At 39.0% G+C, this 18,416-nt stretch overlaps 1 protein-coding gene across 1 annotated transcript; it reads right to left on the bottom strand.

The window, feature by feature from the left end:
- Positions 1-14,289: 14,289 nt before the first annotated feature.
- Positions 14,290-16,131, bottom strand: LOC308106768 (trace amine-associated receptor 13c; the record flags this gene model as incomplete). The annotated part of the gene is made up of 2 exons (XM_080458682.1): positions 14,290-15,188; positions 15,855-16,131. The coding sequence occupies 2 exons, from the start codon at positions 16,129-16,131 to the stop codon at positions 14,290-14,292; spliced, it is 1,176 nt and encodes a 391-aa protein (XP_080314808.1).
- Between the last annotated feature and the right edge of the window lie 2,285 nt (positions 16,132-18,416).

Below are 18,416 nucleotides of genomic sequence, written 5' to 3'. Positions count from 1 at the left end.
CAACAAAATCACTTTTAACTAAATGTATGATGACATTTTTCACATTATCTAAAAAGGCTGACTCAGTGATTACACATCCAATGTGCTTATTTTTGTTATTGTATTTATTCCACGCACTCGTTTTTAAAGCACACGTGTTTGATTTCATTTTTGGATAGATTTTTTTATATATTTTTTTAAAAGCAATTCTCTTTTTGAGAAGCTAATTCTGTCTGGTCTTCCCTCGTCATCAATGGCAGCAACATGCATGACATTGATTTCAATAATTTCTGTCTTTCAAAACACCAACATGACTTCAGTCTACTTTTAGCATCGCCACAACAACACTACGGTGCAGCACGACCGCCTCTGGTGCAGTCTGCTGCTGTTTTTGTCATTATTTTGGAGTTCTCCTCACTCATTGACACATGGAGATGCCTTCCTAACCTGTTCTAAGACCGCGTGCCAGTCCCAGAATAGACGGCAGCCATCGAAGGCAGCGGCTCTGTGAAGATCAGCTGTGAGCCGTCAGGCACTTCCTTCTCCCTCTCCCGGAGGTCAAGTCCAGACTGGCTCGTATCGCATATGTGGTGTTACAGTCTCGACGCCCAGACAAGAAAAACCTTCAAACCCATGACCACTTTGCATGGTAGCATTTGCTTAGATCAGAGCTAGAAAACGGCACCGACCCAGACAGAGCCATGTCAGCTGCAGTTTCTGCTGATGGTGTGAGAGAAAGAAATTGCACATTGTCACAATTCCAATAATAAAGGCTTTACTATTCCAGCACTGTTTTCCCATTGCATTCAGTTGTGAAGTTGTTTTAAGGCCGTAGGTTAACTGTTGCTAAAATCTCAATATCTACCTTTTAAAGCCAGATTTCTTCACTATGAAACAGTTGAAAAGAGACGCTTAACATTTCATGAAATTGTTGGTTCAATTTCGATGTGATGGATCCAAATATCTCAAGTCATGAAATGGGGGGGACATCTAAATGAACATTTTGCAAATATAGAAGTTAAACACTGGCAGCAGGTCAGGAACATAACTTAAGTCTCTAAAAGGGTGTTTTAGACAGATTTCTTAGAGGTTTTCCTGAAATTAAAGGTGGTTGAAGTTTACAATATACTGAAACCAGAGTAGTAATTAACCGTAAATATAATATAAATATTAAGTAAATGTGTTGTATACATGTTACGGCTTAACAGTTAAAAAAAGAGTACTTGCAAGAAGAGTACTACAGTTTGATGGTCACAGGAAGGAAGGGCCTCCTGTGGCACTAGGTATTTGAACTTATTGATGAAAGTGATTCTGAAGTTGACCAGGACTTCGTTGAGGGGATGAGAAACAGTGATGGGCCTCAGTGTGGACCGTACCATTATTAACCCTACCTGTTAAACCTAAAACAAAATATGAGACATTTGTGATCTCTTGTCAGACGTCTGGTCATTTCTTCCTTTGAACTTCATGTTTGAAGGTGCCGTCTGTAACTTCATACACAGTTTAAAGGAACACATCTGACTGAGAAGTTAACTTTCTTATAGAACCCTCCATTATTTACTCCGGTGAGAAGTGTCTGCAAAAAGTCCAACTAAAGTAAAATAATAAAATGACTTTGAGGCAACATCTGAAAATGTTTCCATGATCAATCTTACACATCATGTTATATAGACACTGTATTATACAATATTGTCAATATTTATGAGACTTATTATTTTATGTCACCTCAACCTTCAGAATTGGGATTGTAGATGACATTTACAGTCATGTGGTTGGTTTGTTCTCTTTCTGGGTCGTGCGATGGCGGAGCCATTGACACATGGTATAATATAGACATAAATTATTGGACGTTTTAAAGGACTTCTGTTGGAGAACGAGGAGTGAGAGATGAGTCATTGGTTACGAAACTAATCAACCTTGAATGTTAGAAAGGGAAGAAAAAAGGTTTCTGGGTCATCTGTCAGCTTCAAGGACACAATGCAAAGCTTCCGCTTGACAGAGAAAGCACTTCAGAGGGGACAGAGTTTCTAGTAAAACTTAGATTTTAACTCCAATGATGACCTTTAATCCCTTTAAATATGTAAAAAAATGTATGACTTCATAATTAAAAAATTTTGGGGGGGGGGCTCTGGATTATTTTCAAAGTGTACAATAAGAATTAAGTCACAAATGCTTATTCCACTATAAATGTATTAGTATTTCATCAAATTAATGTTTTTGTAAGAAAAAACAAAACTGTTTTCTTACCAGAAATATAACAAACACAAGAAGATGTAAATATGATGAAAAAATAAATCAATGAATCACATTTTACAGATCGTAGAGATCCATCCATTTTCTATATCACTTTATCCTGTTCAGGGATGCTGGAGCCACTCGTAGTTAACGATGGACGAGGGCAGGGTTCACCCTGGACGGGTCACCAGTCAATCACAAGACAAACAGAGAGACAGACAGCCACACATACTCTCGTTCATACCTAGGGGTATTTTAGGTTCGCCAATTAATGTCACATCCATATTTTCTGGACTGTGGGAGGAAACCAGGGGAATCCCACACATGCACGGGGAGAACATGCTAGCTGCACACAGAAAGGCTCGGCCAGGATTTGATCCTACAACCTCACTGTGATGCTAGAGCGCTAACCATGCCGCCGACAGTGAAGATAAATAACTTAAATAACTGGAATTACTAGTATTGTGAATAACATACCAAACATTGTGTACTCCAGAAAAACCTGGGTTTGATGTATTTGAAGCCCTAACTAAGTATTAGCTTCCTGTTTGAGAGACCTTTCTGTATATTTGTAGTTTATCGCCGCTGTTTTATTGCTGCTGCTGCTTGTTATTGTTGTTAATCCATAATCGGGAAACTAAAGACTAAAAATAGTCTTGAAAACAGCAATGCTCTGTTGCACTTAAATCTACACAGGTCACCTTTAACTGCATGTAACTGCAAGCAAACACAAGGTCTTCAAGGGTTTTAATCCCGTAGCCTGCAGCTTACTGGCAGAAAAATGTAAGACCAGACCTTCTTTCACAAAGCATTACTAAATGTAAATTGTCAGTGAGTGACACAATTACCACCAAAACATTTCCCGATGAAGATTTAAGATGAAAGAAGCTATTTAAAGTAACAATACAAGCCTGAAATGAGTGAAAAGGCATTCCTCATAAGAAAACATTAAATGGTTTACCGAATTAAGTCGAGCATTAAATACCACTGACTGTTCAGCGTGTCACTGGCACTATTGGAGGAGGCTTATAGAAATCGATAAAACAATAGATTAAGCCCACTATAGGAAAATCCCCAAGAGAAAACCTGCAGCAGACTGCCAAAGACTGAGAATCGATACAGCCCCTGAAGAGGACCGTGACAGCCAAGGCAGAGGAATCATTAGCACTGGATTAACTTCAGAGAAAACCGTAAAAGCCCCATAGAGGCCTCCAGAGCTCAGACTCGCATTGTTCAGGAAACTACTGAAGTTACTGGAGAAGAGCATTTCACAGATTGAGTTAAACACATCTGTGAGGAAGAAAACCCCAAAATCTGCATATTCATGTACCCGCTTGGAGTGTAAATCACATTTTCTGCCCAAGGTGCTTCTTTGTGAGCAACATTTCAGAAATGAATATATTGTCACTGTATTCAGAGCAGTGCATGTGTTTTATAATGCCTTGACAGTGCAATACAGTTTATATCAAAATATTTCTATTTGACAAGTTTAGACATTATTTTTGACTTACACAGGACTGTGTGAGAAGTGTTTTTTTTCCCAGTAATTGGAACTCCTCTCACTTTGTAATATTAATATGTGTGCACTGCTCAGAAAGCAGTAAATGTAATCAAAGGCTAAACTGTGATGATCATATTTCATAAAACGCTCTGTATAATATTAATTGTGCATCTGAGTGAGGTTTATACATACTATACATTACATGCAACAGATGTTTGTCCAGTGTACCTCACAATAAGTGTATAAACAGTGTAAAAAAATACAAAGTTTGACATTATGACGACAGTCATATGTGGTTTACATAGTACCCTATGTTTTCTGTGATATGAAAAATGCATACAGATTCATAGAATCAAAGCAAATAAATTCTCTTTACATAAAAAAACAAATGAATTGCTCATTGCAATCAGCTGTGTTGAAGCTGGGAGACATGCAAAACGTGCAGGGCTGCGGCCCTCGAGGCCTGGAGTTCGACACATGTGCTTTAGACCAAGAATTACCTGCTCCTCCGGGCGAGATGTTTGTGCAGATGCAACAGTTGATAGCACTTTGGCATCACGTAATACACTTGACTTCAAATGTCACATGAACAGAAATATTGTGGAGATGTCACAGACTTGAATGAAAGTTGGTGTCTAATTCAGAAAAACAGGACAAACTTACCATGAATGGACAGTAAAGCTGCAGTCAGGCAGACATGATTATGTAAGTCGGAGGATGCAGGAGCTGGATGAGGTGCTTGTTTACCATAAGAAGGAGGAAGCAATGGCAGCTGTGAGCCTGTCGGGTCAAGTCAACCAGATAAGCATAAATGTTCTTCCTGGATCTCAACACTGACGTAATCTTACGAGGATGCTTGCATTACTGTCAGTTTCTCAGAATGGATTTAATAAGTTACAGTAACATGTATGTATATTTGTAGCTGATATGAATGAAGGAAGGAGAAAATGTTATTTCATGTAGCTTACTTCAACAGGTTTTGTCTTGTTGTGAATGATGATTGTTCCACGCACACACACGTCAACATTGTATATGAGTTATAATAATAATGTGCTGGTTTTGGATAATATCATAAATTATGCCGTCAATCTCACCTGAAATGTCTTGTAAAGAGTTACAGGGGTGTCCAACCTCGGTCCTCGAGGGCCCCTGTCCTGCATGTTTAGCTCTCTCCCAGTTGCAACACACCTAATTGCAATGAGGGGCTTGTTATTAGGCTTTTTCACAATCTTGGTGATGACATCATCATTCGATTCATGTATGCTGCAACAGGGAGAGAACTAAAACATGCAGGACAGGGGCCCTCGAGGACTGAGGTTGGGCACCCCTGGTAGAGGTTATATTATGAACCTGGATCAAAATGGATGCCACAATATGTAGTTTGGACTACTGACAACAGACAACTTATTTTAAATGAAATGAATAACTTTATTTGATGTATCTGGATCATTTATCATGGTGGTACCAGTGCTGTTGTTTGTGCCTTCATTTGATTTTATGATACTGTGGGAGAATTGTTTTCACCACGCTGACAAACCCACACGGGTGAATTTTCTGTAACTTCAGCATGACCACACCCTCCTCGTCTTTCATACACCATTGCACTTCATGCAAAGGAGAGCTGTGCTGCATAAATATGACCAGGTTCCAGCACTGGACACAGTTTTCCAGCTTCACATAGTCAGTCTATGAATGTTACATTTGCATCAGAAATTGCCACATGCACCATTGTATGAGTTCAAATTAAAATTACAGAAAGAATTTAGTCCAAGTCTGGAAAGTGTGTTATTCATGCCAAAACATAAATTGAAAACAATAAAGAGTGCAAAGGCAAAATATCTGAATGCATTTTCAGATTAGAACTTGCTGGAGTGTTTCTTGTGTGCACTTGCAGAGGGAATGTTAAGTTCACAGACCAGCTTCCGCTTGCAGATGGATGGTTATGAAAGCTGTTGAAGCCTCTGGCTACAGGAAGTCACAGGTGTGATGGAGGCAGGCAGAGTCATAAGGCAGACACCACCCTGCCCGAATTGATTACAGCTGATGGGTGGCCGTGTGTACATACAACACTTAAAAGAGGCAGGAGACCGAGAATAGCAAGATAAATGCTGCTTGTAAAGGTTCTGTCCCCCATGAAATGTAAAAGGTGTAATTGTTTTTGTTATGACAGACTTTTAGAAACTATACACCTTGGAGAAACTGAAAATGGATTTGCATTTATCTGCAATACTTTAAGTTATTTGTGATATTATGATGAAGTTACAGGAAATGCAGGTATATAAATACTTACAACCCTTATATCTACGTACAGTAATAAATTATTAACATTATATCTATTATTTTCTTTCACCACATTGACCTTCAGTATGTGTATCTACAATCTCTAACATGTTATTTGTTATTCATTTGTTTGTATGTTTCATGCACGTTACGAAACATGTATTATTTACAATTATTAAGATAAGCATTTATAAGCTAACTTAGTGCTTTTAAATACTACAAGGGTAGCTTAAGTATTGTCAAAATTACCAGCAAGCATACACAACCCATATCGAATTTTAAGAAACATGATAAGGTGTGAAGGCAAAAACAGTTGAAAGTGGAACAAAGTTGAGAATTTACTTCTTTTTTTTTTTAACTAAGACTTTGGAAACGTATTAAATATTTATGACTGAAATCTCCTCAAAATCCTTACCTTCTATTTGTTTAATCAGTACTGTGTAGCCTTACACACAAACACCCTCACAGCTCTGAAATACAGAATATTGCTACAAGCAAAAAGTTAAATTTCATTACTTTTTTTTTTCCATTACCGCAAAATTACATAAAGCGACATTTTTCCAAATATTAGGGTTGTATACTGCTTCTATTTTTAGCAATGTCCTATAGTCGTTTAAGGATTTACATAACTCCCAGTTCCCATAAAATAAGCAAACGCCCACTCACTGTCAGCCATGCTGTAGAGCCATATGGGACTTCAGCTCTCATCAGCTCAAGACGGCGTGAAGCAAGCGAACGGGAATACATCAGCGATAAGCATCATTCAGCCCTGTCTGTCTCTGCTTTTTATATTAATCCCCGCATGTATACATTAAAATTCATGAAATGTAAACAAATGTATTCATAAAGAACTGTGTGCTCACATACATATGTATGCATTTATATACAGAGAAACTCCTGCTATCTTCCTTTGCAGTGTATTAGCGATGAATTTAGTATTTGTTTGAACGGGTGCAACAGAGTTACGATAAATGTTTCAAACGTAAAAGACTTTTAAGGACGGCCTCTCTCTGATCATTTCCAGAGCAATAGCTGTTGTAATATATGCCACCTTTACTCAAACAGTGAAACCCGCGTGATGAATATTACAGAGCAACCTCTCTGCATGAGGACAGTCCGCAGTGACAGGAACACTCAAGTTAAGTGCAATAGTGAGTTTATTGAGGAGACTTTGGATGAACTGTGCAGATGTGTATATTTATAGCCGGTATCCTCAGCAGAGACTTCAGGTACACCCGACACCACACCGACTGCCCCTGAACTCGGCTAAGGCTCCACTTGCCGGGCAGGTGGATTCACAGGCGCCACGCTGTGATTATGGGTAAAGAATCTAGCTGATAAATTCACAAGGTGTGGGACCAAGCAGCATGGATGCATGGTGATGGGAGTCATTGTTTCTGGACTCTCAATGGAGATCCTACGCTTACAAAATGTGATCACACCAGCCCTCACCTTTTTACAGCTCTCCTTCTATTCCCTGCACAGCACTGCAGCAGTATTATTAAAAACACATGTAATATTAATGCATGCTAAAATGGGAATTCCAGCAACTAAGCATTCAATTTTGCAGAGGATTGAAAAGTAAATTACATTAAGGGGGCTGCAGACATTCAAAACACGTCACTGGACTTATTATTTCTCAAGATTTAGAGAATGACTGAACTTTACTACAGAGATTAAAGCAACAAATGCACAGAGCTTTCGACTTGTATGTCTGATCACTATGTAGAGATCAGGCTCGGGACACAGAGGGTGTTAAACTTTTTTTTTAATAATGACTTGATAAAACAACATTATATTACTGCCACATCTGGATTATCAAGGTTATAATCAACAATTTTAACGTTGACATTTTCAGAATTCACTTCACATAAGTCCATAAGTTTAACGATTCTAGATTTCGGAGAGATAGTTTGGTCCATATTCTCAACAAATTTGTCATAACCATGAAATCAAAACATTTATTTTCCATAAGGTAGCACTATCTATTTAGTCTTAAATGTTATTTGTTTATTAATAGTTATTTTCAAATACTATTTGCCTGATGAACTAACCTTTTATGGTTTTTCAGTCACATTAATATGAGATTGCGTGGCTCATCTGCACCTATTTCCATTTACAACAACCTCTTGTGGCCATATAAAACAATACAGGATCAGTCCATATTGGAGAGGATTGTTTGTGAGTTAGGATGAGAGTAGATACAGGAATTTCATATTTTACACATGTAATCAAATCTGAATACCAGACTGGTATTAAATTCAGACTTCTTCGTTGTATAACTAATTTCACACAATTGATGTAAGAAATGTCCTTATTGGTGTCAAACTTGTGACAACCATTGACCTTAATAATAAGCTGCTGTTTAGTACTTTTGCCATGCCAATGTAAATATGAATTTTGCAGTTTGGCGTGTTTAAAAAAAATAAAAAAAAAAAAAAATCTGTATCTCTTTATAAAACTGCTCCTACACCTTCTACAGGTATCTTGAAAAGCTCTGTTTCTCACAGAGAGGGACGAGCATGATGCCTGACAGGATGGACATGCAGGTATTCTGAGCGGTCCAGTATCATATTACAGGTTAGTTTGACTGCAGTGAACCTGGATTGGCTGTGGCTTGCTGCTGCATTGAAAACACAGCGTCGGTCCCTAACTCACCCCTCCCTGTCACCCCTCTCAGCCATCTCTGCCTTTGCCCTTTCCTCTGCGGAGCCAAAAACAGACAGCAGCCACAGGTGGTCTGTGCGCTTTATTGGTTCTGACACACATCCCTTGCCTTAAGAGCTTAGAGAGACAATTAAAAATTCATTAGAACAATGAAACGAGAGAGGATGAAAAAGAAACAGGACAAACAATACATATAACCTTGCTGCGGCTCAAAGTGCTCTGACCTACCATCTGCAAAGTCTCTTGCTCCCGGCTTTTTTGTGTGTGCATCCGTGTGGCTGTGTCGCGGTGTAACTAAAGACATACTGACTGTAACAGACAAAACAAGGCTGCCCTGCCACTGCCCTGAAAATCAGAAAAGTGACAGAGGAAAATACATTTTTGGTTTCTAGATGTGGATTTACTTGTGTCATGTCTATATTTTTAGCAGTTTGTAGCTTGTTTTACTGCTCTTCAGAGCAACTGACCTCAGTAAAAGCTCAACACAAAGTGTGAGCTCTGAAACTCATGCAATGCTTCTCTGGAACAAAACATTTAAATGATTATGACTAACAAATCCCTGTCACTCATGCTTTTTTTTTTTTTTTTTTTTACTTGCAAATCAGTGTTTTCTGTCTGTGTATTGCTTGATAATAAGGAATTGAACCGGTATTTACCTTCCTGGCTTATTTACACACACTAAAATTCCTCTGATCAGATTTCCAAAGAAATGCTTCAATGTATATAAGGTGTCTGGGTAGGAGTTTTGTTAAAGTTGTGTAGTTGTGTAAGGTGTGTGTTTTGGAAAAGTGTCACTACACGTTAACAGATTTCTTTATTTTATGAACGTGTATGAACAAGGTTATAGAGGCCATCTAATTTCTGAGTGAAATATATGATGAATGATCATTTTAACTCCATGTCAGCATTCAAAATTTAATCTCTTTCTTGCTCTCGCTCTCTATCCATATGTCCTGCTTTCTTGCCAATCTCAGGTCTCATTCATTTTAAGGCAGGATTGACGTGGTGTTTTTTTTTTGTTCTTCACATCACTGCTACCATGAGCTATTTCCTGTTAACCATGTCACGAGACTTCTCAAGCCGCAGGGACAGTTTTCATCATTTATATTGCAATTTACAGTTTCAAGATCTTCGCTTCATTGTTCTGTTGGAATTCATTTGGTTTTCTTACCTGCACAGTTTCAAACATGCCCTGACACTAGATGTTCATGTATCACTGTCGCTTCCTGTCCTCCACATTACATAAAATGACACCTTTGATCTCGGTGGAATCGGGCCAATGAAGCACTGGAGTGAACATGGTCAAACAGCTAAAGTGGTTTTCCAGCAGCTTGTGTAACTGCTGAGGCAGTGAATATTACAGCAGTGAGCTGAGTGCATTACCGCCACACTGAACCCCATCAAAGCCACAAGTGAAATGTTCCCATACACATTTATTATTACCAGATCTGATGCAATCACCACTGATGAATTATGCACTACTGATACAACTCTGTACAGTGATTCAATGTCAGCACAATAATTATCACTCGCTTTCTTGAGCCCCTTTCACACAGCCAGCCGGTGTTGGGCTGCTGTGCCTTAAATACCCCCTGCCAGATGTGTAAATGGCGTGGAGGTGAAATGGTGGATTCATGTATTCCACTTCTGTTGTGACGCTATCTATGTTGGGCTTCTGTCACACAGCAGGTTGTCTTTGCTCGGTTTCTTAGCAGAGTTTCTGTGTGAAAGGGGCTTTACATCGAACCAGCAACAACTATGACGCTCTTGGTGTTTGCCATGATCATGATTGGTTTTGAAACTCAGAAAACAATGAACATTTTTGCTGAACAATGCAAAATACCTGGAAGTTCACACATGTATGATACTGTGGTCATCCATTTATTCTGCGACATTTACACTTGACATGCTAACATATTATTTTACCTCCTCCCTGCACTGACCATGTCATTCCCTGATGTTTGTTGGTTCGTCAGCATTTACGACATCACAGCACCATTTTTATAAATAAAAGAAGTGTTTGCATAAACATGCAAGCCAATTCGTTTTTTGTTTTTTTTTTAACTCCATCATTGCAACACAAATGAGAAAATTCATATGCACTTTAGTGTTGAGTGATAAATAGTGAACTTCACACATGAAGCGTTAGGTTAGCTTATCACTACAGCTTAAAGATTCTCTGTTAAAAGATGAAAACATTGGCAGAGCCCTCTTAAAGGGTCCTTAATGTCAGATTGATATGGGATTCTTGATATTTGCCTATTTTCTTTTAAAAAACACTAAAAGCTGGTCTAACGAGTCGCACTGAGGGACAGTGTTATCGGTTTAGCAGGAGATTACCTCATAAACATAAAATATTGGTCGTTCAAACTAGGAAAATGTAATGAATTGCATGTACAACGTGATTTATGTCTGAAAACATTTGTGTTGGTTGTGACTGTGTCAATATTTAATGTGTTTGAAGGTAGTTACAAATTTGCTCAGCATTTAGCTGATCTTTTTGTAGCGAGACGATTTTCCACAACCGACTCCCCATGACTTTCATTTGTGGACTTTATTATATTTTCTGTTTTCAATCCATTCGTAGGACTTTTCAGAATTTCTTCCGATGCTCGTATTTTCTTTCTCTCATAGCTTTAGCTTTGTGTCTGGCAATCAGGCAGATGATCAGACACAAGTTTTTTTTGTGTCATGTCAGCAGGGTTTAAAGCACAAAAAACAGTCATTTGAAATCTCCTGTTTGCATGTGACACTTATCATATTATTTCATTTGCCCACAAAACTAAAGCACTATTTGCGTGAACATTCAGTGTTGAACACTTCATTAAGGATTTGCGTAAATCAGGCCCCCTGTGTGGTACACACCTCTACTGTTAGGAAACACCTGTGACGCCCCTTATGCTCCACATTGATAGAGATAGGGCGCAGACATTTAAAGAAAACATCTCCATTGTGGAAACGTAAAGAAAACTCCCTTGAGTCATTTTACAGGAGGAGTAACATGAAATTTGATGTAAAAACTTTCCAACTCTTCAACTGTTGATAGGCATTTGACACAGATAAATAGATAAACCCACAAATACTGAATGGAAGTGACATTTTTATATGGATCAGATTGATTATTGACCCCCCACCCCCTTTATTTTCACCTTTAGATAGACTGTTTACACCGAGATCCAGGTTTTACTATAAGCTAAAGTAAGTCTCCAGGTTGCAGCTTTATATCTAACAGATATGACAGTCATCATTCCAGTTCTCAGCAACAGAGTAAATAGATGTATTTTTCAAAAATGTCAAGGAATTCTTATATTTGGCACTTCATGGCAAACAGAATAAAAGTCTTTTGTTTTTAAATTGTATTGTCAAATGCAAAATTCCATATTTTTCTGAATTCCAATACAAATCAGTGTAACATAACATTTTATTGTGTTTATGTCTTCATCTTGATTTGCATATCATTTCAGGCCTGCCACTCACTGCTTCAGAAAGCGCCCCTTGCTCCCAACGTGGTTCATAGAGAATAATAAATCGTCAGGTTGTATTATACATGATCCAAACAATACACAAGACGAACAAGCTGACACAAATCATGTTACAAAAACATTATACCCAGAACAAATAGTCCGACACAGCATGACGGTCCGATGTAATCATAATGTTTTTCATAGTGCATCTCTGTGGTTGGAATCCCATTCATTTAGTCAGTGCTTACAATATATAATAAATATACACATCGTTCTACTTTCAGTTGCTATTAAAATAAACAATACTTTAAAAGGCAAAAAAATAAATGTAAAATATTTTCTGGCACATGGCACATTGTAGATGGCTTCTGTGATGACTGATAAAGTGCTTTTCTGAAACTTGAGGCAGATATATTTCACAATATGTGGACATGAGACGCTCAGAAGTAAGTGCAACACCAGAAGAGAATTGAATCTGTGATATGAACTGTTTCCTCAAGCAACATTTTAATCGAATGTATTCCAAAGACGAGGCAGTCGTGTGATTTCTGAGCACAAGGAGAAGCCCCACATAAAGTTAAAAAAATGACCAAAATATGATTGACAGCCCTTCCCGTGGGCTCACCACCCGCAGGAAAAGTTCTTAATCGGTGCTATGTGATCTGGGGGACAGTGCTCAGACTGCCACCCCCGTGACCCGGAAACGGATAAGTTGGAGAAAATGGATGGATGGATGATTGACAGTAATAAAATAAAACTAAGGCTTGACAGCAGTTCTTATCAACCCAGCTCATGGAGGAATGGCAGGTTTCTGAAATGAGTTAAAGGGTGAGGAGAGAGAAAGGTGAGACAAGGAGACAAGGTGAGTGGTAGTAAAGAAGCTACAAGGACCTCCAGTTTACTCAGATTATGGTCTTTTTCCTCAGAATCTACAGTATGTGTGCTTGGTTCAAACCTGTAAGCTGTTCGCTGTGCAATGCATAGATATGGATTTGTTTTGAGATGACAAACCTGAAGGTAGCCAACATTTTGAACTGTATGCTCTGTCATGAGGAATCGCAGCTCTTTTGTGTTTCTGTGTTTCAACCAGTTTTTCTTCACCTCACATGGGAATTACACTTGACCAAAATAAAAAAAGATATTGAAGGTTGAAAGGTTTGGCACCAATTCAGTGGAGAGACTGGCGCCACTTTCACGAAAGTACATTTCCTCATACCTGTATTGAAGCTCTCAAAATGGTAATTTGCTGAACTGACGGGAAAGAGCACAGGTGAGTTACCAACAAAAAGCATATTCTGTTATTATATCTGTTCCATTCGGTAACGCTGTAAAATTTGTTGGATTTTGGTGATTATTATTTTTACTTTTAGAGGAATAATGTGGTATGCATACGCTTTTCCTGTCACACTGACTGAGTGCTGAACAGAGCATATTAAAGTTAAATATGTATTCTGTAACCTCAACAAAATGGAAGTCCAGTGAGTGAGAATGCTTGAAACATTAAGTTTTGCCGTGTAGCCAAACAAGCAATGATGCAAAAAAAAAAAGCCCAAACAGAACAAAACTGAGAAAAATATCAGACATAGCAAGTCAACACCCTCAAGCAGCTTCAAATGCAGAGGAATCATCAAGGATCTAGTATCACCCAATCAAAGTCAGAGGTGAAAGCTACCTTTGTAGAGATACAAACATGCAAATATGACATATGAACCAGGGCACGTTCAGCTTATCATAAAAACTTTAAACCAGTAAAGATAGCTAACCAGGTCTTATATAAAAATTACCCACCAACACCTGAACAATCTCCCAGATGTCACATTTCTCAGATTATTTTGAAGTATAATCAGTTGCTCACTGCTGACCTATGAACTGCACCAAACCACGTACGGTTGCTGTTATTTTAAGTTGCTTCTTGTACAAATAGACAATTGGAAAATATTAACTTTGATTTGGACAGAACCAAATGTGCCATGTTTGTCTTTCCAGTTGTTTTTTGAGGGTAAGCTGACTTCATATTTACTGTGCAACCATGAGCAGGGGAGCAAACTTCACCATTGAGAAAGTGACTGAGCAAGTCACTCAAACAGATAAACCATCCACAGTCAGAGTTAGGACTGTAACCACAAAGTACATATTTGTCGCTCCCGTGACTTATTGTATCCTTCAGGTTTTCTCACCGTTTGGGTGCGACTGTTCTCGCTGAAAGAGCAATGTCACGCCCTTTCTGAAGCGGTGGTCCCGGACACTGTAGATAATAACATTACAGCAACTATTCCCTGTCAGAATCCAAAAGGCAAAAAAGGAAAAATTACACCAGGTGTATCCCACCACGTTTCCCAGCACAAACACTGCGATGGGAGAGAAGGAGGCAGTAAAGGCGAATGTTAATATGCCAATAGTCTTGGCAGCTTTTATATCTGAAAAAGAAGGCCTGTGAGTGCATCCTCCCCCTCCTGATGCCCCCCCTCCGTCACTCAGACTGCCCTCTGACAGCAGTTTACGTTTTCGGGAATATCGCCGGATGCTTGTGAAGGACACAATATTAACTGCTAAGGTTCCACCGAGCAGTGTGAAGTCGAATGCTGGGAATAACAGAAGAATATGGGCATCAGGAGGAAGCTGGCTTCCAAACAGGAGTGGAGTGTAGTTACACATGCGACTGCACTCATTGTACTCCAAGGTGAAGTTGCCGCTGAAGATGAGTGGTGCCAGGGCCAACAGGAAACTGGCAGTCCAGGAGAGCAGGATGAGGAAGAGAGTTCGCCTTCGTGTCACCAGAGCGTCCTTGTGCAGCGGACGCAGGATGGCCACACTTCGCTCCAAGGTCATCAGGAAGATGGTGCTGATGGAAACAAACGTGCACCCAGCAAACACGGGACCGATGAGCATGCACGGCTGCCAAGGGCTCACCAGCCCACCGAGGGAGGAGGAGATGGCCGGGGCAGTGGAGCTGCCCTGGTACCATGTGGGAAGAGCGCTGGTGACCATCAACGAGATTTCAGTGTAGACAGAGAAAGGAACCACGAGGACGCCGACCATCATGTCTGCAATGGCCAAAGAAACTGTCAGAGAAAGAAAGGCAAAAGTAGAGTGAGGCAGAGGGAAAACCAGTTTTGTTTTCAAGAATATTAAGCACAAATTCATTTTTAAACTTTCTTTTCTTTACAAAGCTGGTAAAAAATACACCTATTGAGAGGACTTTTTACTTGAGAGGACTATAACAGCTAAGGTAATGCAATACTTGTTAGGAGCAACAACAACAACAACAACAATAATAATAATATTAGCAACATCTAAATTATGACTTACGTAGCTATATTATTTATTACTTATTTGCAGTCATTTTAGGATTACAATCTATATGGTCGAATATAGTATTACCATTTATTGCACTGATATTCTCATGTTTTCACAGCATCATTCACTCACTGATGTAACTTTGAAATTCCTAATCACGTCTGGTACCTGTCAAATTGGACCCAATGGAATTAAATACAGTACAAATGCTTACTATTTAATGCCCTAACCCTAACCCACGAAGGAGAAACTTTGAATCATGCACATTTGTTATACTTTAAAGAGGTATGATGTTTAGTTTTACTATGAATTATATGTATTTGTTCCTAAATTTTGATTAGTACACAAACATCAAATTTCACTTAAATCATCAGAACAGATAAAATGATTACCAGTGAATGGGGAGCGGTAAAACAAGTCACAGCAATTACCTTTTAAGTATCCCTGTGGCGTTCGAGACTGTCGCGTTTGCACAAATACAGTAAGTGTGATCACATTTCCCACCACGATAGCGAAAGCCAGGCTGACCATGAACACCACAGCCAAGGTGCGGTTGAGGAACCCACAGCAGCACAGTGTACAGAGTGGAGCGTGACCCAACCCGAGGCCCGCCTGAGCTGCTGCAGTAAGGTTCAGGGGACAGTCGCTGGTCACCAGCAGAGCTGCGATGGTCCCGGGGAGGCTGACGTTGGGAAGCAGAGCAGTCATGGCCCACGCTACACTGGTATTATTTCTTGTGATGTGTGGATGGCAGGGCTGCTCAAGAAGCCATTTACGCGACTCGGAAGCTACCCTGAGGAAACAAACAAAAACAAAGTTAAATCTCGATCTAATCCTAATTATCTAATCATGTAAAAAAAAAAAAAAAAAAAAAAAAATCCTTTTACTATTTTCTAATAATCTATGTGTCATATTTCTCTTGGTTTTCAAATATGTTCTTCTCAGCTTCTCTGCCGAATTACTTTCTCATATGACAGATTTTAAATTATTTAAATGTAATTGCAATACAATAATAATGATCATCATGAGGGTAATTGCTATCCAAGAGCACTACTGAGCCATTTCAAACATTTTGATTTAGAAACAGTAAAAATTTATTTCGGCATTTAGAATTACTATTTACTAAATTGTCTGACCTTTTCATGCCCTCATCAGTAGGATTACTCTTTTGTTTTGTTTTTCAGACTGATAAATAACACGGTATGACAAATACCATGTCAAAATACCATATCAAACCAAACACATAATCCCAAATCATTTGTTTGGATTTAGCGATGTGGAAGACCAATTTTCTGTAATGTACTGAGGGCGATGGCTCCAGCTCAGGTGGTAGAGCAGGTTGTCAGAAGGTTGCAAGTTCAATCTCCCATCAGTCCATATGTCAAAATATCAAATATCAAAACCCCAAACTGCTCTCAGTAGATGGACTGAGTGCCTTGCATGGCAGCCGCCTCCACTGGTGTGTGAATGTGTGCATAAATGGGTGAACGTGAGTAACATTGTAATGCAATTTGGGCTGTTAAATCAGTCGAGAAGCTTTATTTACATAAACTCCAAATACCATTTGGAAATTAATAGTGCACCTATTTGCTGGATGTGCCAGTCCTTGATAAGTCAGTTGTTATTTCACATATCTGCAGTATTCATTTTAACTAACATCGAAGTCCTTATAGATCAATCACCAAGGTCAAAGTATTGACAGGAGTTTTTGCTAAAGGTGCAGTCTGTAAAAAAAAAAAAAAAAATTCAATTTGTAAATGATATATCTCAGACATGAATGTTTAGTGCTTGTTATGTCACCCCTGGACACTACATGCTGAATAACCCATTTCTCATCCTGACATACTGTAAGTAGAGGACAATGCACTTACACCCATTTCAGAAGCAACTGAAGAAGAGAGTCCCAACAAATCTAGATATAAACAATAGCTCATGCTCTCACAAAGTAGTTGACTATCATACAGATGTGGGACACATTTGTGTTTTTATTTAATTTATTTGTTTGTTTAGAGGTTTTTTGTTGAGGGAAGTGATGATGCTGAAAGCCAATCTGTTTTTTATGACATGCAAGGAAGGATGGTGGTAAATGAGTGCTGCTCAGTCGAGTGCTGCACCTCTTGTGTGTACTGAAACATTTTTACAAGGTGTGCCCTTGAGGCCTTTCAAAGCCCTTTAGATCTTGGGATGATGGCATAAAGAAAGCAGCAGAACCTAAATGTCTGACTTTATCTGTTTGACTATTAACTTTAAAACTCAGCCTACTTTTTGCATCTCTTGCTCAAAAATGAGTTTCTATATTTAATTTGCTGTCACGTTTGTGTGCGTGGCACATAGCAACAGAGCACGAGAGTCAGAAATGTGGCAAATGGGTTGACGAAATTGATTTTAGTGTTTGATAATATATTCGATTGGTGTTCAAGTTTAGAGCGTAAAAAAGTGCCTTAAGAATTCCTGTAGCCAAGGTCCCCTGTTAAATTAACATTTCCATATTTTTCCCATAATTACTGCTTTGTTTTATACTGTTTCATTCTTTTATGTTTAACTCAGCTTTGATTTTATTACGTGTGTATTCTGGTTACTTCCTGCTATGTCCTCGCACTGCTGAAAGCACCTCGCTGCTGTCAGTTACCATACCCAAACCTCAAGTTCTGCCCCAAACATCTCTCTCTCCCTCTGCAACTGACAACTAAATGCATGAGTCCTTCAATCATTTAAGCTGTTCACTGAACTGGAGCACAAGAAGGTGCGCATATCTAAGAAAACAAAGGGTAACCAGAATGGACATATTCAGACCAGGGCAAAGCCAAGAAAACAATTCTGTTTTCACTGCGTGGCTGTCAGTCAAAGAAATATCCTTCTTTTTATCATCAGTGAATTAGCCCCCGAATAATGAGCAGTTCTTGAGGAGCAATACTCTGTGACTGGCATATTGTTGGGTCTTTAATGAAGACTCGAAGGAATTGCATATGGATGGCCCACAAATCGTGCCTGGT

Source organism: Lipophrys pholis (genome assembly GCF_963383615.2).
Source record: "Lipophrys pholis genome assembly, chromosome: 2".
Classification (NCBI taxonomy): Eukaryota; Metazoa; Chordata; class Actinopteri; order Blenniiformes; family Blenniidae; genus Lipophrys; species Lipophrys pholis.
This window is presented reverse-complemented; position numbering and strand designations above follow the sequence as displayed.